We start from the raw sequence: 26587 nt of genomic DNA, 5'->3' as shown, positions 1-26587 counted from the left end.
ATAAGGAGCACAGACTAGGCGACCTCAGTCAGAATGAGAATAAATTGGATGGCTGGGGCATGTGCAACGGATGGAGGAGGGAAGACTTCCATGGAAGGCACTGACAGGGCACCCTGGGGGCAGAAGGAGAGGTCGGCCCCGGATGAGATGGCTGGAGGATGTGGAGACTGATCTGAGGACCGTTGGAGTCAGGAGGTGGCGGGACGACTGGAGAGCTGTGGTCAAGGAGGCCGAGGTCTTTATAGGACCGTAGAGCCATCTCCGTACAAGCCATGAAGGCCATTGGAAGGGTGAAAGGTAAAGGCTTCCACTATCCATAACTTTGTCACTTGGTGGGGTAGAGTGGTTAGCTCTACATTCAGATTAAGCACTGGAACTTGCTCACTCACCCTAAGTTCTTCCAGCCAGGTGACACTGAGTTATTAATAGACGCAGAACATTTATTTTCATTATTGAAACTTTGTTGCAGAACGAGTGAGAGGCCATGGGGAAATGGTTAAGGTTAGGGAATGAAGGTGGAAGCTATTATCTACCCCATCATCCAGTTTTTAAGCTTAGTAGCTCACCTACAAAAACAAGGGTTCTATTTCTTACATCTGCTAAAATATCTAACACTACAGGAAGATCTTTACTCTGTTATTCTGAGTTTTAGAAAGCATACCTTTGCCTTCACTGCAGATATTGCTAGAAATGTATCGGCAAGTCAAGGTTCATGCAGATGATAGGAACATCCAGCGGATTATCGGGAGGGAATCAAATTAAATTTATTCCTTTCAGAATAGCATTAAATCATAACATAGTACATCTTTCCTTCACCATGCAGTTAGGTGGCACACATGCTGACCAGGCTGATGCTAGAATAACGATGATACTCTGTCATTTTTAATGTCTTCATGAAAAAAAGCCCAACATTCAGCTTGCAAAACTTTGAAGAAATGTTCCCCCTCGTAATTAGTCCAATCTAATAGGAACCACAGCCTTCAGCAAAAGTGCTGAACATATTTTTTTATGACTTGGTTTCAGGTAATTGATTGATAATTGTATTGCATTTTAACAAACACTAACCTATACTTTGTGTTACTACATACAATATTAAGATTTTTCAACTTAGTCCATTAACGACGGATCTCAATTTAACACCACAGTGTATTTTTATACATGTAAAATGTGTCATGGATGCTGTATATTTTTATAACTGTGTTTTTTGACTAGACTCTATTGGTTTAGAGGAGGTGACTAATACTAAAAAGTATTAAAATTCACGTATGATAACAATGACATTTACAGCAAGATACAAAAGTTGAAAACTAGAAAAGCAGCTGGAATTGATAAGATTTTGGGAGATATACTAAAGATGAGGGGTTGTGGTATAGTACCATATCTGAAGTACTTATTTGATCATTGTTTGCATGAAGGAGCTATACCAAATGAATGGAGAGTTGTTATAGTAGCCCCTGTGTTTAAAGGTAAGGGTGATAGACATAAAGCTGAAAATTGATATGTGTTGCATGTATGCTTTGGGAAGGCATTCTTTCTAATTATATTAGATATGTTTGCGAAATTAATAACTGGTTCGATAGAAGGCAGTTTTGGGTGTAGGAAAGATTCTTCCACTGAAGCTCAACTTGTAGGATTCCAGCAAGATATAGCAGATATCTTGGATTCTGGAGGTCAAATGGACTGTGTTGAGATTGACCTGCCTAAAGTACTTGATAGGGTGGATCATGGGAGACTGCTGGCAAAAATGAGTGCAATTGGACCACAGATAGGGAATCTACCACCTGGGCGACTGCCCTAAATGCAGATTCGATTCGAGAAGAGCACTGAGGTTGGTAAGGAACGAGTTAGTTACGCAGTATTGATGGTGTAGTTGTAAATTTATCTGTCGGGCGATCCAAGCACCACCATTCTAGATGCACCGAGCTTGATAACTGCACTTGCTTGAGTGTGGCCAGTATCCACTATTTGCTAGATAGTTGGTTCGTATCCCAATGTCGGCAGCCCTGAAAGTGGCTTTCCGTGGTTTCCCATTTTCATACCAGGAAAATGCTTGGGCTGTACCTTAATTAAGGCACGGCCACTTCCTTCCCACTCCTAGCAGTTTCCTGTCACATCATACCATAAAACCTATTTGTGTTGGTGTGACGTAAAACAACTTGTACAAGAAAAACTAGACGCATGCATAATAACGTGATAAATTTTGATCAGAGCACAGAGACAGGACCAGATACCTAGAATATTCAGTGTCTCTCAAAGTTTAAATATATCTTGTTCTCCTTCCCTACAATTTTCATCTGTAACACTGTTATATCCGAAAGGACAGGGCAATTAGAAATATATTATTTCCCAGCAAAGTTGGAAAACCCTAAATCTCATGGAATAGCTCTTACAGCGGTACAGCTAACTCCTCAGCTTTCTTCTTCTTCCTTCATAGCATGGCCTTCATTGTGCAGAATCTCATCAACAATATACCTGGTAAAAAAAAAAAAAAAAGAGAAATATTGTTATGCATACATGAAAGTAAACAACATTAGCCTACCTAAAGTTATGTTTAGATACTACTGTACCTCATTAAGTGACTTTGATTTCGTATGACACATCTTTTGCAGCTCATCTTTTGAGTTTTGTAGTGGAGCCACCCCAATTCTGCCTCACCATGGCTATAAATTAAAGGAAAAAATAAAAATAAAATTCTGTAACAACATTAAATATAATTCAGTAGTAGAAAATATTCAGTCTGTTATAATTGCCACTTGATCCTTCCTCCATTTTGTTGTCAGTTGATGCTCCACAAGCTTACAGTGATATGCTACATTATCCATCACAATACACAGGGTCTTATATTTCTTAATCCTATGATTAATTGTGTTTCCACCCACATCTGAGATTTCTCACTGTTCATAGCACCAAATCTGTGGCAAATAGCAGATCAGCACCTGTAAGAATTTTGAGTTTTAGCATGAAGTTATTTCATCTTTTCCCTAAAAATATGTAACCACCTTCTACAGGGATATTAACAGACAAAAATTATTTTTGTTTAATGATTGAAAAAGATGTCTGATTTTAAGTGAAAGCAATTACAATGCAACAGTCACCTGATGTTAATTGCTTCTTACACTACTCTATGCTAAAATTTATCATGTATTAGTATATCTAGTATATTGATAGTGGTTTAACATCAGTATGGTATATCTACTGTAGACTAGAAGTCCATGATCACTTGTATTAATGATATTACTATAAACACTAATGTTTAATGCTTTAGAAGAAATGTAACTGCTACGAATACCATACCTGTATCAAGCACTAAGCTTAGAAGGTGTGCAATAGTCAGTTATGCACCGATTCAGGTGGAGATTGTCAATACAGAATGAACCTAATAAATAGGCCTATAGTACAAGTAATTTGCTGATGCCAATATCCAGTAATATTACATGAACATACACTGGAGAAGTTATAATTGAAGTGCATCTGTAAAGTTAATCATTGGCCTAAAGTGAATGTCTAAAGGTCTTTTTCATAACCAACAGACCCCTTAACAGTGGTGAAGTCAAATTCAAGAACCACTGATAGAACGCAGTGAAACAACAGATAGGGAATCTGCCACTACCCTAAATGCAGATTGAAGCTGTAAGTTAAAATGCCACTTCCTACATCAAGTCAGTTGATTTGAATCAATCAATCATCACTGATCTGTATTTAGGACAGTCTCCCAGGTAGCAGATATTACCTAGGAAACAGATTAGAAATCTGAAATGATACCACGTTGTAATAATACACATGAGCAAATATATTACATACACATATGCCATAAGTCAATAAGGATACACGAAGGCTGGGTCTGTAGGTCTGTAAACCGTACCGACGTCGGGACAAGACATGTTTAGGTTAGGTTCATAACAAAATATTTTCCATTTCAACTGATTCTCACTGTCAGAATCTTATCATAGAAACAAAATTTAAATTTAAATGGACACCTGCCCCCAATTAATTGTGAAACACTTGTCATAAGGTCCATATCACTACGAGTGATAATTCGTACCCTTCCTTTTTCAATACCTCGTAGCAATCTCTGAATTGATTTTTGTAAAGGACGTAACGTTGCTTTCCTTTTCGGAGGAGTTCTTGCAGATTGTTCTTCCTTCTCAAACATTCCCATTCGAATTCTGTATGGGACGAAATGGAAACCTAATAATTAAAATGTGGTGTTCATCATTTCACACAAACTATGTTATTAAATACATTATCTGAACATGCCACAATTCTACTTACCTGGTATTTGCCAAATAGGTTTACAACCCCACAGAAAAAGAAAATGTGCTTTAAAATAATATTCTCGCAAATGTATGACTAGCGATTTTAACAGTAATACAGTGGTAATACGTAATTCATGCTAGAACTGCGACTGAACGTTACCAACGTGCCAGATTAACGGTAAATGTAAAACGTCGTATCGGCAAGTAGGGTCCCTAAACTGTATGGTTCCCGACACTGAAAAAGACCCAACAGCAAGAAAAGTAACTATAAATCAATACCTTAATATTACAGGGAAGAAAGGGTAAGGTTGCACCCTTAGGGTACATCCTTATACGGAGACTACTTTAGACAGCAAAACACAGCACAAATTCACTTATCCCGGATGTACACAGACGACTAAATAATGAATTGGCGGAATTTTAAGAATTTTATATTACAGCAATCAATTGTAACATAATGTTAACTTATGTATAATTACAGAAATATATTTTAGAATGTGTTAAAATGTGTTTTAGATGTTTTTTGTTTGGCATATGTATATAATTGTTTAATTTGTACTTACGGCTGATGTCACATAGACGCTGAAACTAGTACCATTTGACATATGATTCAATCACAATAAAATGTCATTGTATTGAATAGATGGACATTAAAAGAATTTTAATTTACTGTAGCAACTAGCTTGTTCCGCCATACTTGTTTACATCACATCACAGATGAGCTCCAGACGTCCATAACAAGCTCTGTAAGTTACTTCTCGACGCTATAAGCCGTGATCAATTAGTTCTAGTCCGACTCGTTGGCTGAACGGTCAGTGTACTGGCCTTAGTTTCAGAGGGTCCTGGGTTTGATTCCCAGCCGGGTCGGGATTTTAATCTTAGTTGCTTAATTCCATTGGCATGGTGGCTGGGTGTATGTGTTGTCTTCATCCTCATCACGACGCGCAGTTTGTCTACGGGCGTCAAATAGAAATACCTGCACCTGGTGAGCGTAACCTGTCCTGGGATATCCCAGCACTAAAAGCCATATGACATTTCAATTAGTTCTACATAATGACAGATGGCACAACATGCCAGAGATAGAATTGGCACCTGAGAGTGAACCGGGAAAGTAAAAAAAAAAATCAGTTCTCATGCACAGTGAACTGACACTAAGGATTCGATGAAGACCCAGTGCAGTGGATTTGGTCAAAACTAGCGAAAAGAAAACTGCTAGGAACTAGACTCGGGCCTCTTACAGATAAAAGAAACATATAAGAGACGCAAAGGCAAAAAAAATAACGGTGATAAGGGTAAGAACGTAAATTTATTATGGAGAGAAAATCAAAAGAAAATAGTATAAGTAAAACAGTGGGGCCAAAAATCAAATGGGTAATGTAAATAATATGTGGCCCGTGATTAAAATACACCAGACTCAATGGTAAGAGTACTATCACAAACGCTTACCTTCGTAAAGGACGTGAAGCAAAGTTTAGCATAAAGATAATGCATCTATATAAATTAGCTGAAGCATATGAATTTAGACGGTACAAAACTTTTCTTTATGGCACGTCAGGTCAAGGCATCGAGACTCTCATCAATAAAAATCACACCCCCGAGAATACAATAACATTAAGTCAAAGGAGCATAAAATGGAGAAGGGGGAAGGGTGCACCGGGCTCTTAAAATTCAACCAGAGAGAAAAAGCAAAAGGGGCGGTTACCATAGTTTCACGCAACACAATAAGAAAATATGGAAAGGCAGCTCTCAAGGAATAAAGCACATTAAACTAGAAAATAAGTAAAGAAAGCCAATGACGGCGATGTGAAGCAAGCAATAAACAGGTAAATTAAGCACAAAAGGTATCACGAATCAAACGTCAGAACCACCCACGCACACACAGGGACCACGAGGTTAGGTTGTCGCAAATAAAGGGACGTACAAGAGTGTCGACGATACAGCACGTAATAAATAAACAACCGCTCTCGAGCTCAGACAGTATGAACCAGAAAGTGGTCCATCAAAAGAGACGGCGTGTCTCCAACACCAAAACACACAGAAGCAGGCAAATCGCGTTGATAGCTTGAATTCATACCAGATCAATGAAATGGACATGAATTATACAGAACACGCGATAAAACAATACGACATGAGCTTGTGCGGAATGTTAATGAAGCGACATGGGTAAAAGGTCTCGGAAGCACACAGCAAACAATCTCATACACACACATGAATCCGTGTTACCTTCTATTCTCAAAATAAAAATAGTGGATCAGTAAAAGAAAATCAAGGTTAGCACACGAATAAATCAGAAAAACACGTAATGAGGGAAGCCTTTCTAACCCAACTAAAAGGAGATTGAAGAACAATAAATACCTCGATTATATAAGCAAACAGCATACTCAAAAGGTTGAGATGTGTATAAAGACATCTTGGATTTCTTAAAATATCTTTTATAAGCCATAAAGGCGACTTGAAAATCGAATCCTTCCATCTTCTCAAGTCGAAAGATCTCAATCCATCAGAAAGATATTCCAAAAAGACAGGGCAAAAAGAAATGCTTTGACCTATCCTATCGTATAAGACGCCATCTGTCGGAATAGAGAAGGATTACATAGTGCTAACGACAAATGATGGGAAAGGGTAATAGTTCATAGATACTAGAGTTCGCCAGGAACGTGAAGACGTCAGAAAAAGTAAACGCGGCAGCCCTGAAAATGGTTTTCCGTGCTTTCCCATTTTCACACCAGGCAAATGCTGGGGCTGTACCTTAATTAAGGCTACGGCCGCTTCCTTCCCAGTCCTTGCCCTTTCCTGTCCCATCGTCGCCGTAAGACCTATCTGTGTTGGTGCGACGTAAAACAACTAGCAAAAAGAAAAAGAAAAAAAAAGTAAACTTACCATAAAATTATATGGTCTGTAGACGGGCGTAGCATTCATGGGGCTAAGTTATACAAATATAGGGATATATGTATTCAGTATTCCCTAACTACAAATTCTTCTTATGATACTATGTTCTTACATTTTAATTCAACAAATTTGTATGATATTCACTACTTTATATTACAAATTATTTTACGCAAATTTCTTCACCTTAAATTTTGACCAGGTTGTTAGTCTCTTCTTCTTTGGTCTTTCCTCTTGGTCAACTTGCCATTTGTGAATTTTGGATCTAAAGATTATCCTGTATTGGTCATGTGGTGGTGTAATTCCTGCCTGTTTCAAATCAGTTTTTATTTCGCCAGTCCATTTCATTGTGCCTGTTTTAGCTTTACTCGTGTTTCCATAGAATTACCATAGAGTAGTTGTTTAATAAGTATGTCTGGATATATTATTTTAACATGCCCGTTGAATCTTGCTCTCACTCCCACGTGGCGCATCCCTTGTGGCGGATAGGGGGGTCCTAACTGGCTTGCCGGCAGACTTTAGGGAAATAAAATACCTCTCGTGGACCAAACACACTACCCCCTGTGGGTGGGAGACGCACATGTATAGTCCTGACGCTCAACGTATACCTAAGCGGTATCTTCTGATCTCAAAACTTGGCCCACCCTGGTAATAATGAGGGTTGACAGTCTGCCCGCCGTAGTGATAATGAGGGTTGACAGTCGGCTCCTTTCCTCTGGACACGAGGCGCGTGTCGTTTAAAAGGCAAGTGACCTCTGTCAAAAGCAAGGTTGTCATATTTTGAGTCTATTATTTAAATTCTAAAGTCAAAATATAAATACAAAAACTTGATAATGAACCACAGAACAAACCAATATCGCAGAATAATTTGTTTCGTGCTTAATCCATACGGTGGTTGCAGATGTTGAAAGAAAGAAAGAAAAAACAGGAAGAAGGCATTGGCAAATAAACTCGACAAAGACTAAACGTAAATTGATACCTAAGTAGGCCCATTAAAATATTAATTTTATGCTGCTAATATCAGTGTCTCGCTTTCAGTAAAGAAATGAAAAGTGCAACACTTTTTTACAATTTGTTTTATGTCGCACCGACTCGGATAGGTGTTAAGGCGACTATGGGTAAGGAAAGGTCTAGGAGTGGGAATGAAGTGCCCGTGGCCTTAATTAAGGTACTTCCCCAGCATTTGCCTGGTGTCAAAATGGGAAACCACGGTGAACCATCTTCAGAGCTCCCGACAGTGGAGCTTGAACCAATTATCTGCCCGATGCAAGCTCACAGCTACGCGCCTCTAACCGCACGGCCAACTCGCCTGCCAAAGGAAAAGTAAAATCACGAACTAGGGACTGGAATAATAATAATAATAATAATAATAATAATAATAATAATTGTCCGCCTGTGTGGTGTAGTTGTTCAGTGTGATTAGCTGCCACCCCCGGAGGCCCAGGTTCGATTCGCGGCTCTGCCACGAGATTTGAAAACTGGTACGAGGGCTGAAACGGGGTCCACTCAGCCTCGGGAGGTCAACTGAGTAGAGGTGGGTTCGATTCCCACTTCAGCCATCCTGGAAGTGGTTTTCCGTGTTTTCCCTCTTCTCCAGGCAAATGCCGGGATGGTACCTAACTTAAGGCCACGGCCACTTCCTTCCCTCTTCCTTGCCTATCCCTTTCATTCTTCCCATCCCCCACCAAGGCCCCTGTTCAGCATAGCAGGTGAGACCACCTGGGCGAGGTACTGGACATTCTCTCTGGTAGTATCCCCCGACCAAATGTCTCACGCTCCAGGACACTGTCCTTGAGGCGGCAGAGGTAGGATCCCTCTGAGTCAGAGGGAAAAACCAACCTTGGAGGGTAAGCAGATTAATAATAATAATAATAATAATATCGGAGTATGTAGTTCGGACAAAAAATAGCCAGCAAACTTAGCTACTTTTAAAACAAATGCAGTATTTACCTTACCTCTATTCGTCGTCCTCGTCATTGTCTGCTAGGTGAATTACAAATCTATCTTGGTTGCTATCCATGTCGTGTTTCATGTACTTCTCTTCTGTCTTAATGGTGCTTCAAACACAAGCAGAACACCTCAGGACTGATCGTTCCAGCTCCTTCACGAAGAAGTTGACACACACACTAGCACTCTAAGTTGGCGTAACATTATTTTTCCTAACATATGTCTTCAGCTGAAACCAGATCATTTCTATGGGGTTTAAAATACAGTGATATGGAGGGAGTCGCAAAACTTTGTGTCCACGTGAGGCTGCGATCTCCTCTACAGCGTACTTCTTACTGATATTGGCTGATTTGATTTCCTGCAACATAACTGCCTTGATGGGTACAGGTTTTGGCATGGGAATGTTATTGTACTCCATGAACTTAATAATGTCCTTAATATTAGTGTTCATGGAAGAAAACCTAATCAGCTGCCGCGAATGATAGCTTGCGTTGTCCATCACGATTACACATTTTTGGTCACGTGGTAGGTTCTCTAGAAGATGAGACCTAAACCAGTTTTCGAAAACTTGAGCTGTCATTTTGTCATGGCTATCAGCTTTGCAGTCTCCAATGTTTTTAGCCGATAAATAAAGGCAATTCTCAACCCAGCCCTCACTGCCTCCAGCATCCAATACCATAATATACGCTTGCCCCGCGATGTTGGTGCTTTCAGTATGCAATTACAAGTTCCATCATCCCACCCTTTCTTCACAATGTCATGAGTATCGTACCCAGTTTCATCTAGATAGACAACTCTGCATCCCTCGGAATGCAACTTCCGGAGACGCTCTATGAATTTATATCGCCAAGCTACTATTCTAGCAGATTCCATTACAATCTGTTTTTCCTGCAGAATACGGAAACAATAGCCAAGTTTTTTCAACAGCTGTCATAGAGTAGTTTTTTCATAAGGAAAGCCACACGCATTTTTCAAATGTTTTAACAGTTCCTGTACTGTTGGTGACTTACCTTTAGTAAAGAATGCATATACCTCGCGTCTCACCAAGTCACAGCAAAAATCATTAATTTTATTAAAGATAACCCTATTACAACCACACTTTTTTGGAGTTGTAGGTCCCCTCTTTACTATTTTACTTACAGTTTTCCTGTTAAGTTTCAACATTTTAGCCGTCTCAGAAATATAACCCTTGCGAATGTTGTTCTTCATAACGTATTCGTATGCATTACATACCAGCCGTTGACTTTGCTTACTTACAGTTTTAGTCGCCATTCTGTTCTCCGCGGAACGACTGCTGCCCGGCTGATTATCACTCGCGGGCACGGAACCACTGCTGCTCGGCTGAGTATCACTCGCGGACACGGAACCACTGCTGCTCGGCTGAATATCACTCGCGGGCGCGGAACCACTGCTACCCGGCTGAGTATCACTCGCGGACACGGAACCAGTACTACTCGGTCGAATATCACTGTTACCGGTGCTCGGTTGAGGATCGTTTGCCTTCACTGGCAGATTTAATTCAGGATTTTCTGATGCGATTATGTCCAGGTGTGATTCCCACGGCCTCCACATTACTGCGTGAAGCAAAGTGAAAAACAACTCTCTTCACAAATATTAATTAACGAAGCAAAGAAATAATCCAAAACTTTCAAACAGCGAACAAAGCAAATGTGAATTGTCTGAGCTGAGAAGAGAGACTGACGTCTATTTAACAAGAGGTGCATTGGCAACAGAGCTGTGAGGATTTCTGAAGGGGAATGCGAACTTCCGTTTTAAAGCCTACTGCCATCATCAATCACCCCCTGCTAGGCCCGTAAGTGGCCAGGGTGATCAAACGTTTGCCGAACTCTTTGAATGCCGCTGGGTACGGGTTGAGCATAAGGACTATAGAATACACCCGCATTATCCCCTGCCTGTCGTAAAAGGCGACTAACAGGCGCAAGGGGATCTCAACTGTGTGTGTGTGGGGGGGGGGGGGGGTGGATTGGCGACCACGGGGCTCTTAGCTGAGTCTTGGCATTGCTTCAACTTGCTTGTGCCGGGCTCCTCACTTTCGTCTATCCTGTCCGACCTCCCTTGGTCAACTCTTGTTCTTTTCTGACCCTGACGGTATTAGAGCATTCGAGGCCTAGGGAGTCTTTCATTTTCACGCCTTTCGTGGCCCTTGCCTTTCTTCATCTTTTGTAGTGACGGATCCCTTCTTTCTTCTTTTTTTCTCTCTCTTTACCCCCTGTGGGTGGGGGGCACAGATGAAAAATACACCCACGGTATCCCCTGCCTGTCGTGAGAGGCGACCAAGGGATGATTGCATTAGAACCATGAAACTACTTTTAATTCGTACCATCACGTGGGGAACACCATGGATTGCCTGTACTTGCGAGTACTACCACTATATTAGGTACGAAATAGGTTTGTTATTAGTAGGAGTAAAGGGGCTGGTTTGTGGGTTTCCAGTACCCGTGCGTCATACCCACGTGAGCAACACCGCGGGTCTGGGCGTTGCCTGTGAGTTGTACCACTATATGAGGAACACCACTGGAATACCGGCACCCGTGACTAGTACACTTAGGTGAGGAACCTCATCGGTTTGCATTGGCTGTGTGTGGCGCCATTGCGTGAGAAACACCGTAGGTCTGCGTTACCTGTACGAAGTACAATACTTCAGTAGTACCATCTTGTGTGGAACACCGTGGGTCTTCGTGATTAGTACCCCGGCATGACAAATAACATGGTTCTACTTTACTAGCGATAAGTACCATCCTGAGGGGCCTTAGACCTGGATTTTGGACCCCTTTAGATCAAGCATCCTCGATTCAGGATTGTGCTTTATAAGTTGTCCCTTGGACAGTCTTTTTTTGAGTCGGATCCATTATTTTTTTTTTTTTTTATTTATTTTTTTTTTTTTTTTTGTTCATGTCCATCTATCATTCTTCATGACATTTTTTATTTGGTCATTGGATGATTTTGAACTTTTTCTCATTTCATTTCGTACCATTAGGGGCCGATGACCTCGGATGTTAGGCCCCTTTAAACAAGCATCATCATCATCATCATCATCATCGAATCTTGCTCTGCATTTTCTAATGTTACATTGAATATTTGTGTATTGTTTGGGATGGTCTGTTGGTGAATTTTGGGCCTAGAATTTTTCTATGATTTTGCATTCCTTTTTCTCCATGTTTTCAATGTCTGCTTTCCTGTTCAAAATTAGCATCTGTGATCCATAAAGACATTCTGGTTTAATGACTGTAATGTCTTACTTTTGTGTGCTTGGAGAAAACATTTTTCTGAATAGATATTTTATGTTAGCCGATATGCAGTTTCCATATTTTAGCTTCTAATTTCATTGGTTTTTGTTTAGAGTCCTGAATTGTTTCGCCAAGATACTTAAATTGTGATACTCATTTAATTTTGCCATATTTTGTCTCCATGAATTTTGGTGGTTGTTTGTTGCAGGTGATGTATTGTCTTTCAAAAGATATCTGAAGGCAGAGTTTTTCAGCAATTTCTTTCAGGAGTTTAATCTGATTTTGGCCTGACAAAATATGTCCGGATAACATTGCCTTAAGCAATCATTGTATCGACTAGGTGGAAAATAAATAAATACTTAATTGTGAATCTAACATTGCTAGGTCGTCCGCAAATGCTAGGTAATCTATCGCTAGTTTTCCTCAGCCTGAAGTGATTGGATGGTAAATTTTGAGGATCAACTTCTCTTTGTGCCAGTCTTCTATCACTTTTTCAAGCTTGCAATTGAAGAGTAAAGGCGAGAGTTCATCTCCTTCTCTTACTCCTGTTTTGATTTGAAAGGGATCTGAGGTAAGTAGTACTTTCTGTATGATCTGGAGCATTGTGCTAGAATATTTTATTCGTATTCCATTCAGCTACCTAACTTGTACAGTGTAAAAAAATATTTTTCTAACATATGTTGGTTGTAACGAGTATATTACATTTCTATATTAACTGGGACAGTCCGGAAAGTTTGTGACGTGCACTTTTAGAGCTGGGTGTGTTGGCCTTTCTTAGTTATGAATTCTAGAAATATGTTCTTACTATTCTGGAAATGGAAGATTCGCAATCGTATGTGTTCGAGAAAGTGGTTTAAACATTGCGACCGAAGAAAGAGTTATGATTGGTGAATCCAGGCAAGCTCCGGCGTTCTGATTGGCTACTCCAGGGCCAGGGTTCCGTTTTTAAAGGGAGCTAGGGAGTATTTCGTGGTCTGTCTTAAGCCTGTCTGTCTTTGGTCTGCCGGAGTTTTGACCTCGTCAGAGAATCCTCGCTTTCAGTATGGGCTGCCTTAGGGTAAGCACGGTTGTTTTCAGTCCCGGTTTAATTTTTAATTTTAGTTAAAGTATCACACAGGAGATTGCCCTAATCGCCACTGTATTAAACAGATGTTTTGGAAAAGTACGTTTAACTTCATTCTAAATTGTAATAGCATATTGTGTTTCCTCTTACCTTCAGGATTGTATTGTACAACTTAGTTTGTAATTAGATGTACGATATTTGCTTGACTCTTTGAACTTATAGGAAGCTTTTGTCGAGGAACTTCTAATTTGTGTGTCTCAAGGAACATGCAATTTGTATTTTACAAACTGTGTATCAGTATTTTCCGCATGGCTGAATTTGTTAGGAATTTATTTGTAAAGTCCATTTTGTAATTAATATTTTTGAAAATCAAGGATCACTGTTGATTGTTCCGAAAACCGCAACCTAAGCCATCTCCATGCCCTTGGTAGGTTCCCAGCACCATTCCACGTTGCTTGTTTATCGTCAAGTTGCCCTCACTGATATTTACTTTGTGCTGTTTTTGCTGCAGTTCATTACATAGTTATGGTATGTATAGTGTTTAAGGTCCTATGTAATTTGATTTACTTTACTCCCTTTAACTGTGTTTGTGTAACTGCTGAAGTAAAAGGTTACAAAGGTTGTAGAAAAAGTTCAAGTATCTTGGGGAAATTATAACTTGGAACCTAAATTAGAAAGCCTCAATAGAATACAGAACAACAAAACTGAAACAAGCACGACGAGTCACATGTCAACATATATGAAGAAATCTCTCTCGATAACGCCAAATTCAAACATTATGGTTCAGTAGTTGAACCTGAAGCAACTTATGCAAGTGAAACTCTAAGTTGAATACCTAAGCAACAACGAATAAAATCCAAAAAATTGACAGAAGGATCATCAGGACAATCTTCAATAAAAAACTTCAAGTAAATGGACAACGGAGACCGCTGCGTAATGAAATAATCTGTCATAGAAAGAAAGAGATCCACCTTATCAATACTAAATTTATTAATGTTTTTAAAACAGGACCGGTTTCGACTTTTCACAAGTCATCCTCAGCTGTCATATACATACACATTAGAATACATGTTTTAACAGTTGTATCTTACAAATAAATGTCATATTTGATAGACGTTAGGTAGTGTGTCTAGAAGTGAAATTCTGCTTCTTACGTCTAAGTTTAGATGATCAAGAATATATTAAAAAGATATCTATCTTTAACATATTAAAAGAATTACAACACATGATAAAATTTGTTGTTTACCCCTGACCTTGAATATAGCATTAACGTTCAAGTTTTACCAGTAAAAGTTCTTTAAAAAGACTTTCATATTGCATTGGTTTTAGTCGACTAAATATGCTTAAATGTAGCTGCATGTGCTTATACAGTACACTTTTTATTAGGCTTAAACTTTGTCAAAATGAGTAATGTGAATCTGAATTTGAAATTACGATGACAAAGTGAAATGCGTTTGAAATAACAGTAATCTAGGTAATTGAAACCTGTGTTGAATGACTCCTTCAATTATATGCTATTTAAAATACATTACATGCAAATAAGACAATAGCACACTTCAATATGTAAAAGTTAAAAGATATAAGACAGTCGTGTAAGTTTTGTGAAATTCATATGAAGTATTGTTCTTTCTTCATGCGTATGTGTCAAGTTCAAATGGGGTAGTATATTTTATATAAACTTTGTCAAAATAAATAATTTGAATCTGAATTTGAGATTGCGTTGGCAAATGAAATACCAGGTGATCAAAACTTGTATTGAATGACGTCATCAAATATAGACTGTGTAAAATACATTATATGCAACATAAGACAATGGTACATTTCAATATCCAAGTTGAAAGGTAAGAGGCAGTCCTGCAAATTATGTAAAACTTCATATGAAGTACTGTTCTTCACGTGTACATGCCAAGTTCAAATGGGGCACTATTGGCCACTGTAAGATATTTGCTAAAGTCCAATCACTATAAACTTATATTATCTTGTTAAATATACAGATTGAAGATGAATGTGCTGCTGGGGTTATAAAAGCTGTTGTAGTAGGTGGTTCTTTTTCGATCTATGATACTTGCTAACTATCTGTAAAAAGTAAATGAAATCAATTAGAAGCGCCTTAGAATGTTAAAGTGTCAAGTGTGTGTGTGTGTGTGTGTGTGTGTGTGTGTTTATTACTTACTGTCATGAGATGATTGGGAAGTGTATCGCTTGGCAGCTTGGCGTGTACTATATCGTGAACTTGTGGTATTAGTGTCTCTTGTCGTGAGGGGAATGGAGGGGTGGGGAAGGAGAGTTGCTAACTGTGTAGAGGTTGAGTTAGGCGTGTCTTTCACCTGCGCTGTGAATTGCGCTTGGTGTTGTTTATTGACTGTTCTCAGATAATAGTTTTTTTATAAAAGGGATGATTTTATTAAATAAAATATTGGTTTTATCTGTTATTTCATTGATGTTATAATTAGGGTTGGCATATTCGTCTATTGTTATATATAGATCTTCAGTAATATTGAGTAAGGGTCCTTTGGGGTTTGTGCTTAATATTATCATATCATTATCTATATTAGTAAAGTTATGTTTATAATCGACCATGTGTTGTCCTATTGCCGAAAAATGGTTGTGCTTTATGGCATTAATGTGTTCGTTGTATCTGATGGCAAAGTTTCTGCCTGTACGTCCTATGTGCACCCTTTGTAGTAAAAGCCTGCATGTTTTTAAATTTAAAAATGTTTCCAGAGACATCATCGCACTCATGAAGGAATACCAAAACTTATGGCGTAAAATGCTTGAGATGGAGAACAGAGAACATGACAAAGACAGGCTGTTTCAGAATCGTGGTGGGCAACTCCTTCGTGAAGAAAAGGAACGGAAGAAGATCCAAAAGGTATGATTTCATGCATTTTTGAATGCAGCAAATGCTGTGAATGTAATTTTGTCTCATGTTCTAAGGACTTAACTGGTGGTAGGGGAGGGAATCCACCCTCTGTATTCTTCACCTGTTTTTATGTCAACTAATGGGGCTGGTAATGTATGTCTTTCCTTTTCCTGTGTAAGATAGTAAATACCGTATTTTCTCCCATTAAACCCCCTCGAGCATTAGACTCCTCCCTGGCTTTCGGGGACGAAGGAAATGGAAAAAATATCTCGCATACAAACACACAATCACACCCACCCCAAACATAATTAGTCAGAGAACAATGATTCTGCTTGGATGTTTGTAAAATTCCTATTGCAGCTGTGATGAAATTGCAAAAGTTGTGAATTGTTTCGTAGTTGAGAAATGTGTCTCTGTAGCGTTCGCCTACTGCAGCTCTGATGACATCACACAAATAGGTGAATAGTTCCATGTCCGACCTGCGCATTGCAGGCATGCATCAATAATGCTATGTGTCTCTGTTTTGTAGTTTAGAATATCTTCCAGCATAATGATTAGCACAATTGGCTGCCGTTCTCGGGAGTCTGTTTCATTCCCGTTACCATACTGCCAGAGATTTACGAATGGCAGGAAGGTTGATGTGCGGTAAAAGTTGTTCGTGTAGCTCCCCTCCACTGCGGGTGTGTCTAAAAAGAGCTGCGCCACCTCAGGATGAGGAAACTACTTTAATTTAGTCGAGAAATATTCACGGTGGTTGCTATTAATATAGCAGGCAAAATCAACGAAGTAACTCGTAGCTCTGGCTAATATACTGTAGTGGTTTTTTTTTTAGAGTAGCAAGTTTGAAACGTGATAAAAACTATCCAATCATAATGACGGTTTTACTTACCAACGTACCTAACAAATAATGTTGATTTTATGTCCCCACTTTTAACGACTTTCAGAGACGCCAAACAAAACATACTAGTGTATGCATTAATAAAATAATGGAGACAACGAACGTACAAATTTTAACGTTATGTTAAAACTCATTTCCGCCACACCTGTAGATATCCATAAAAGCGGCAAACTTTCCATGTTATTTAGTTTTAATCATCCCGTCGTAGAACTTCTGGCACTATGCGGGTACTTGATAGCATACCTAAACTAAACAATGCAGTCTCTCTTATCTCATTTACGGCTGTTTAAGTAAATCCTGATGTGATGAATATCGAGAAAAAACATGAAATATATTTAAGGATGCTGCGTTGTCATAGTTACTGACCATCTGTGGCATATCACTCCTTCATACAGGCTGAATATGTAGGCCTAATGCAATTCTATAAACCTTGAGCCGTTCCTAAGTTCGTGCTAATAATTCCAGCATTTCAGACAGAAGAAGTCATTGCTGTTAAACGAGATTTCATGATCACTAAACTAACAATAACCTCAATGAATGCACATGTTAGATAATAGAACTGTACGACTAGCCACTGTTTAACTTGCAAGGAAATAGACTAACAACCAAAATAATATTCAGGAACCAAATACGTAAATAATTACATGAACCAGCAATAACTAATACAGCTAACACTGTACCACTCCGAATAACATCACGGAGCAACTGAGAGCAAGCTATGGTTCTTTAAATGTGACATCTGTTATCGTTTCCATGGCAACAGACCATTTTCGAGCAGCGTTAGTCAACCTTTTCTCTCGGGATGCGCTGAACATCAGACTCCAACTCTCGTGGACCCAACTAAAGAATATTTTGTGACGCTGCAATGGTTGGCATTTCTGAATTACAAGTTGGCGGTTAATTCGAAATCACTTAATTCAAAGTCTGATTTTTACCTGGTCCACATCAATTGGGTTGAAAATACGCCAAATGAAATTTCAAAGACGGCGCCATAATTACCCAATTCTAAAACTACAGAGTGGAAGAGATAGGTGATAAAGTTAATCTAACAGGTACATCTGCAACCATTGCGTCCCAACGACCTTGAATTAACGAGATTTTACTCTAGTTAGAATGCAGTTTTTAGCATGCCAAGACTACGTGCTTGGAGGAACAAGTTACTTGTGACTCGATGTGGGAAGTTGTTATGAATAGGGTTTCGGATTGACATAAGGCTACTGAATGACATTGCTGTTGCGAGTGGATACGAGATGGATGGATGAATGAATGAATGAATGATAGGCTAGTGACCAGGGTTGAGATATACATTTTTGTATACATGTTAGGAAAATTTTACTCTGTAATTCCAGGTTAGATTGTTATTCTTAAATTGGCAACTACTTCTTTCACTCTGTTCAAAAAGTAATCATTCATAGTATCTAGATCCAGTAATATATCATGTGTATCGTTAAGAGTATTCTCTTGTGCTATAATATCCCAAGCTGCCTTGCATTTCTTGGATGCACTTTCAATGTGTGCTTCACATGCTAATTTTTTTCATGTGCAAGTTTGGTTCTGTAAAACTTTTTACACCTGAGATATACTTCATACACATCTTTCTGTGCATTCCCTTGTGCACAAGAAGTTCTATAGACCCTATACAGAATCAACATCCTTTTCCTTCTTTGGGTCAATTCATCAGAATACTAGTTAACTTTCTTATTCCAGCTGTGCGCACATTATTGATATTTGCTATTGGGGGGCAAGAATGCCACAATTCGACATGTTTTAAAGAAAGTTTCAATAAGCAATTTCAGTCTTCGTTTTGTCGGTTTGATTTTCATATAAATAATTCCAGTTTACTTTCTTCGATCTTTCCCTGACTAAATTAATGTAACAATATTTCCGAGTCCTTATCCATGAAATGTCAGTCTTTCTATTTGTTCTTTTGTCTGTGTAAGGCAAATTCTTCTGGCAAAAAGTACCAATGGTTCATGATCAGCAAAAGACCCTCCAACGAGCTTGACATTATACCTAAGTACATATTTCTTGAGAAATCAATGCATGCATATTCCATGTTGGTGTTTTGTTTGTACAAGTTAAAAGGTTCAAAAGTATTCTTGAAAAGTGGTTGTCTGATTTGGCCATTTCTATATTAAAATCACCACAGACAACTATAAAATTACATTTTAACATTTTCATAACCATTTCAAAATTCTCAAGAAATACTTTAACATTGCCCTTTGGGGATTTATACAAAATTACAATTATTAGATTCTGATGTATTATTTTAACACAACTAAATTCTCCGTTTAATTCTGCACAATATTGTCCTAAGTCAACCTTAACAAATTTAAAACAACCCTTAATCTCTTAACTGGGCATGATGTATATATTCGTATGCTGAATGTTACAGGGTAATGGGCATGACGAATATATACGCGTACTCGTCTTTAACCGCGAATATCTCGTTGATATGACGAGCTACTTTGTCGCGTCGTGTATTGTTGTCTTAATTGATGTTTTTCCTGCACGATGGCAGTAAATACCACGTCTCACTTCTTGAATATTATTTGTTTTTATTTTACAACTGTGCTGTGCTACTTGTCTGCAGTTGGCCAAATATGGCAGCATCTAGTTCAAAGCGTATGTTCGAAACACTCAAAGGCGAGATTATTCAACACTTAGAGAACGACTATGACGATTTATCGTCTCTGAAATCCAAAGATGAGTGGTTTGATACAGATGAAGGTGAGTCTGATAGTTAAAGTGGTTCAGAGAATGAGAATGAAGAACAAGATGAGTAACATGGCGAATCGGATGAAGGCGAAGTGCTAGTCATGTTTCAACCTTTCCCACCGCTTGGTGTTTCACGTCAGAAATTCGTATTTTCTGGTGCTAGTGGTGTAAATGTGGACTTCGACGATGAATCTAACTTACATGTGATAAATCTCATAATTAGACCGTATTGAAGATAATGTATTAAAGTTAAAAACTTTTTATTTTATAACCACCTATTCAATACAAAGTTAATGCACTCATTTATTTATAAAATATTCATGAGGTACATTGGTTAATAGGACATGTTTCGTTCGTCTTTGCGAATGAATCTAATGTGTATGCTTAACAGTTTTTAGAAGCCCATCCGAACTTGAAACCACGGTCACGAGCGAGAGATTGGGTGGATGCAAATCCAACTGAGGTAAAAACTCTAATTGGACTTTAATGCTACAGGGGATAGTTCGTAAGCCAGAAAACAGTATGTCCTTCTCAAAATGGGAAAGTATTGCAACCAGTTACTTTTCGAAAATAATCTCTGAGACAAATCGCTACAGTTCTTGTGAGGTAAATGACATAACTGACTGTGAAGTTAATGTCAAATGTTACACAATGTCACTAGCGTGATGTGTAATTCGTAAATATTCCTTTCCTTTATTTGTTTTAATTTAAGGTGCTAACATATGAACAGAACACTCAAATTTCAACCAAGTCAGAGATCTCTGGGACTGCAAAATACGACAAAAAGCAAAAACAATCATGTACCTCACTTAATTCGTATCAATCTCCATGTACTTATAGGTTAAGTCAATATTCCACCTTTACAGTACCAAAAGTTTGTTGTCTAATTATTTAAACCTTATTTAAAATATAATGGGACGTTTCGTCTAACCTGTAGACATCATCAGCCGTAAAATATTCAAGAAAAAGCACAAAAAAGACAAGGACAGAAAAACACATTAAAATAAATCGGGTTGCCGAATACGTCAATTAAAGTAGTGAGGCTATTCTACATTGTTCCGAGCACAAACATTCAAAAGTTGTTGTTGATGAACAAACTTACAATTATACACATGAGATGATACAGTAAATCTTGGTATTAAAATTGTTCTTGAGTGTGCTGTTGACATGCAGTATTCAGGTTCGTCGGTAAAAGCTGATAATTAGGTGCACAATGTTATTTCTAGCAGAAAAAATACGATCAACGAGCATGTGTAGGAAATCCAGTGAGATGATGTAAAGATCGTCTAATTGGTGCAAAGTTGACATTTCTTATTAAAAATTAGGTGGCATATCTGATCGTATTACGTATGTAGAAATACAGTGGATGGCCCTAGAATGAGAATAAGGACTATTGTAATTATTGAAATTGGGCAAGTTTTTTTTGTATCTTATGATATAAGAATGAAAGAAAGGGAGGCGAGAACACAAGTAATCAGATGTGCCGCATGATGATGATATTGAATATTAACCTGCAGGATAGTCGGTAATCTATTGTCAATTTCTGTTTCCTGAACACTGTCAGAATCCTGGATGTCATTTTCTGCAGTAGGCCTAAAAGTAGATAGTTTTGTTTCTACAGGTTCATTGATTTTGCTGATCTGATAAGAACCTAACCTAGTGTCTACCTTGCACATTAACAATACAGTCTTAAAAGAACCTAACCTGTATCGACTACCATGAAGTTGTGTGTGTTGTCAGTAGTTTGTCATAATGGCTGTACTGAACATTTGCATTTGTCTGTGTCTCACTGATCACCGTACGTGCTTTACTATTAGTTTTTTGAACAGGCTGCACCTTTTGGTGGGCTGTATATTAAGAAAATTTTACTGCATAATGTTAAGTTAGTTTTATTATTATTATTCTAAAGTTGGCAACTGTAACCGTACGTATGTACGATCCCCGAATTTTTAGGTTAGGAAATTTTCGTATATAGTTTGTAATGTTAAAATCATGTAATTTTGTTTATTGAGAATGTAAAAACGTAACATTATAAGAAGAATGTGTAGTTAGGGAATATTGCATATGTGCATCATTATATTTTGTATAAATTTCCGTTTGGGTAAGAGTTGGAATGAGACTCCGAATTTGGCTGTCCATTCTTCAAGATCAGATTGACATCGTGCGTGGTCTCATTTTCGTAGACCATCGATGGCCTGTCTGGGAATTATCTGTAGAGTTTGGTCTGTCATCAAACCCTCTGGCACATACTGGCGAAGTGCTTCAGCATGAGGAAAACAACATCCGATTAGGTTCCGCAACTCGCTGACGTACAAAAATGGCACTGGTATGCACTGGCTGGCATCTATCTGGACAGATAGTGCAATGGAGAAGATGCATTTCTGCAGCTTATTGTTGCCATTCATGAGATGTCAGCACGATCCTACAAGCCTGAATTAAAGCGCCGATTGAATGAATGGTGTCGCCCAGGTTTACTTCACCATTGTCCGGTCCCAAGTCTGGAATGGGAAAGGAGGGGGGTTAGCTGGCTTGGCAATTGGCTTTAAAAATAGCTAACGCAGAGTGTCTAGCGGCAGTAAATAACTCTATCCCTCGTAGGGATCAACGGCTTCGGGCGGATGAGCTCCTTTGGGAACAGACGAAGGAACTTTCTTCTTGTGGTTCTCATCGGTTGTGGAGGCGGATGAGGTCATGCCAGACAGACTGGCTGTGAAGGCGCAACTCAATGGTATTTCGAGTCTGCAGCAGTCCGTTGCAGTCGTGGTACTAGAACCTGAATCTCGCATTTCATTTGTGCCGCAGGATGTACTTCCGAGATCATAGTGTGTGGGTCACTTCCTTGCAAGCTTTTATCCATCTTAAACAAAATCCTGCTTGTGGCTCTCTTTCCTGCTGTCATTCCCTTCAACTCAAGTCAAACGGTGATGGGATAAGGATGGTGGAGGCAGGTTTTCGGGTGAAACTGGAAGCCTCTAGTTTGGACCTGCACGTTGGCAGCAAATGTGTGATCGTGGTCTTTCTGAGACCCCGTGACTACTCAGGAATTTGGTCCTCCATCTGTGTTTTGGCAGGCCTATTTAGGATCGTCGCTGCCTACCCTGAGTGGGGAAGGCCCCAGAAAATGTGGACTAAACATCGGTAGTCACACTCTCAGCTGGCTGGGAGGCCACACCCAGCGGGTCACCCTTTATGCGGTCGAAAAACGAAGATTACCCAAACATTCATTATAGGAACCTGCAATGTTCGAACCCTACTTGATTTGAAAAACAATAACAGTCCTGAGAGAAGAACAGCGCTCGTCACCCATGAGCTTGGACGAATGAACATTTATATTGCTGAAGTGAAACCACACTGTCCAGCAAAGGTAAACTTGTGAGTTCTGCTCAGGCTACACAATCTTCTGGAGGGGAAAAGATGAGGGAGAACACCACATTCATGGTGAGATTCGCTGTGAAGACTGCATTGGTGAATGATTATCAGCTAACTCCAACCGAAGTCAGTGGAAGAATTATCGTTCTCCGAATCCCACTCCCTGGACCCAAATCTATGACACTCGCCTCCACATATGCTCCCACCTTGGATACTCATGTAGAAGCTAAAGACCAATTCTACAACCTGCTGAGCACTACCATTACCAAAGTACCACCAAGAGACAGCCTCTTACTATTTGACGATTTCAACGCCAGAGTTGGTAAAGATCACCATTTATGGGGCAATGTGATGGGAAAACATGGACTTGGCAACTGGAATGCCAATGGTCTGTTGCTCTTTGGTTTATGTGCTGAACATAAACTCTTTATCACTAATACTAAGTTCCGCCTGCCTAATCGCTACAAAACTACCTGGATACATCCTCGCTCAAAGCACTGGCACTTCCTTGACTATATCATCACCAGGCAATGTGATAAGAAAAATGTCCTTGTTACAAGGACTGCAAGAAACGTAGATGACTGCTGGACAGATCATAAGCTCCTTTTTTTGCCGGTTGAGAATCTCAATCTGTCGCCAACCAAAAGGATTCGTCCACAACCTGCCCAGAAAGAAATTCAATACTTACAAAACTTCAGATTGAATCCATTGCTACAGATTACAGAAAAGCAATCTCAAACAAACTGGCTAGTCACTGAGTCAGCTGAGAAAACAATTGGTTTTGTGAGGAAAAAACGACAGGACTGGTGTGATGAAAATAATGAAGAAATTAAATGTCTGATCAGTGCCAAACTGGACGCCCACCTTTCCTATCTTCAAGATCAGTCTTCCATTGTGAAGAAATCACATTTCTTGGAACATAAAGGAAAATATCAGGCACATATTAAGGAAATTAAGAATAACTGGTGGCAACAAAAAGCTGAAGAACTGCAAAGACTATCCGATGCCCGTGACATGCAAAACTTCTGTGCTTGCATAAAGGAGATGTACGGTCCAATTCCATCTTCATCGGGGTCTTTGAAGACTGATGACAACTCCATCATTTTAACTGATAATCGGAAAATTTTAGTGTTGGAAGGAACATTTCTCGTTCTTCTAAATCATATCTCCAGTGTTGCTGAGAACTTTCTTCGTAATATTCTTCATTAGCCCCAACAACCCTGGATGGCAGTTCCACATACGTACAGAGATTTCACCAAAGCACTCAATCAACTAAAACCAAGAAAAGCTCCTGGTCCTGATAACATTCTCTGGAACCGATACAAAATGGAGGTATACCCTTGAAGGCTAGACTTTTCACACTCGTCCTCTTTGGGAAACTCGAAGTACCTGACCACTTGAAGGATGCTACCATCATCACTGTCTTCAAGAAAGGCGATTGTAGTGTATGTGGGAACTACCGTGGTATATCGCTTTTGTCAATTGCTGGTAAAATTCTTGCAAGAATTCTTTTAAACCGGCTCCGAGTTATCTCAGGATTTTGCCGGAGTCTCAATGTGGTTTCCAAATCTCCAGAGGCACAACAGATATGATCTCTGCTAGACAACTCCAGGAAAATTGCAGAGAACCACAGCAGCCTCTGTATTTAGTTTTCTATGATCTGGAAAAAGCCTTTAATTCAGTACCAAGATCTGCTATATGGAAACTATTGAGACATTTTGGATGTCCTGAACGTTATGTGGAATTGGTTCAAGCTCTACATGTTGGCATGTTGGGACAGGTTCTTCATGGTAACTCAGTATCAGATTCATTCCCCATCACTCATGGATTGAAACGAGATTGTGTGCTTGCTCCTAAACTCTTTGCTGCCATCAACAAAGCTTGACTCTTCAGCAGGCAACGAACATGGCACCTAGCCTTAGAGATTTTCTTGTGTCACGAAGTGATGTGCCAGAATCTGTTTTAAATTCACGTAGAGTGGTCAGTGACTATTTGGAACGAGCTTTTTTATCTGGATATGTTCAGAAGAAAATCAGACTTTTTCAAAAAATGAGATTTTGGAACAATGTGTAGACTTGCTGGTACAATGTAAAAATAGATTTTCTGAAAACATCTGTCAATACTGTAACTCTTATTATAATGGTATTTTGAAGTTATATAGGTCCTGCAACTGATATAACAGGGCAGATGACCTCGTCGTTCCGCCCCTAAAAACAAGAAGTAACGGATATAATACTAGGTGAGTTCTTAAGAATTGACTTATTTCAGTATAACAAATTAATTTCAGAGGTCCCTAAAATTTTGTTATACTGGTATTTTACTGTAAACAGTAAACAGTATTTCATACCAATTGTACCATACTGACTAGAAACGCTGGTAACTAATAAGAGACAAGATAGTAAGATCCTAGCAGTAGAAATGAAATTTTTAAGAACATCGGTTAAAAAGAAAAGGAGAGATTGAGTTCAAAATATTAAAATCAGAGAGGAGCTAAATACAGAACCGTTACTACAGAACATACAGAAAGCAAGACTGAGATGGTTCGGACATGTAAAAAGAATCGGAAAGGGACGGGTAGCAAGAAGGGAATCTGAAAGAGAAGGGAAAGAGACCAGTTGGAAGACCGAGAAGAAAGTGGATGGATCAGATTTGGAAGAACATTAGAGAAGCTGGATTGGATGCAGTGGAAGTAATGGAGCAGGAAAAGTGGAAGGACAGAAAGGAGTGGAGGAGAATTATTTAGCCACCTAATCGCTACCTTTATATGCTTTTGGCAATTTTATAAACTCATTAGTAGATGTTTCAACTGCTTCGCAGTCATCAGCTTCATTCACATATGCTTAGGTATAAAAAACGGTGACAGTATGCACAATATATGCTGTCTTATTAGCAGTAATCTCTTCTCATAGGAAATTTTACTTTGTCTCTTGGGGAAGGATGAGGTGGTAAGGAGGGGGTTGCTTTAAAAGTACAGTAAAACCTCGTTAATTCAAAGTCGTTGGGACTCAAAAATCGGACTTCGAATTACATGATTTAACCGCCAATTCGCCGCGTTACGAAATGGTCTAAGGTCCGTTACAGCATGCAGTTAACCTTGATTCACAGTTTATACCTTTCAAATGCCATGAAAAAAGAACTATTTCCAAAATGTATCCAAGAAGATGCATTTACTGTATTCAAATAATGCACTTGGATATCTCACTGATCTCATGCAACGAAAGAAAGGAAAGAAAAAAAGCACGATTCAAACACGAGGAGAAATCTATGCTGGCTCCCATGTGCAAGTGCTTTATTCATTGGATTACTATACTGTATGCATTTTAGAGGCCTTGTATTTAC

The 26587-nt window shown here is 39.0% G+C and overlaps 1 protein-coding gene across 1 annotated transcript in view; it reads left to right on the top strand.

The window, feature by feature from the left end:
- The window catches only part of LOC136877626 (protein regulator of cytokinesis 1), a 367851-nt gene that overhangs the window by 231400 nt on the left and 109864 nt on the right, over window positions 1–26587 (top strand). The window contains exon 9 of the mRNA XM_067151812.2: window positions 16125–16272. Within this exon, the coding sequence (XP_067007913.2) occupies window positions 16125–16272 (148 nt within the window). The remainder of the gene's footprint in view (window positions 1–16124; window positions 16273–26587) is intronic.

Source organism: Anabrus simplex, chromosome 7 (genome assembly GCF_040414725.1).
Source record: "Anabrus simplex isolate iqAnaSimp1 chromosome 7, ASM4041472v1, whole genome shotgun sequence".
Lineage (NCBI taxonomy): Eukaryota > Metazoa > Arthropoda > Insecta > Orthoptera > Tettigoniidae > Anabrus > Anabrus simplex.
Note: the sequence above shows the minus strand (reverse complement) of the source record. Positions and strands in the feature narration are given on the sequence as shown.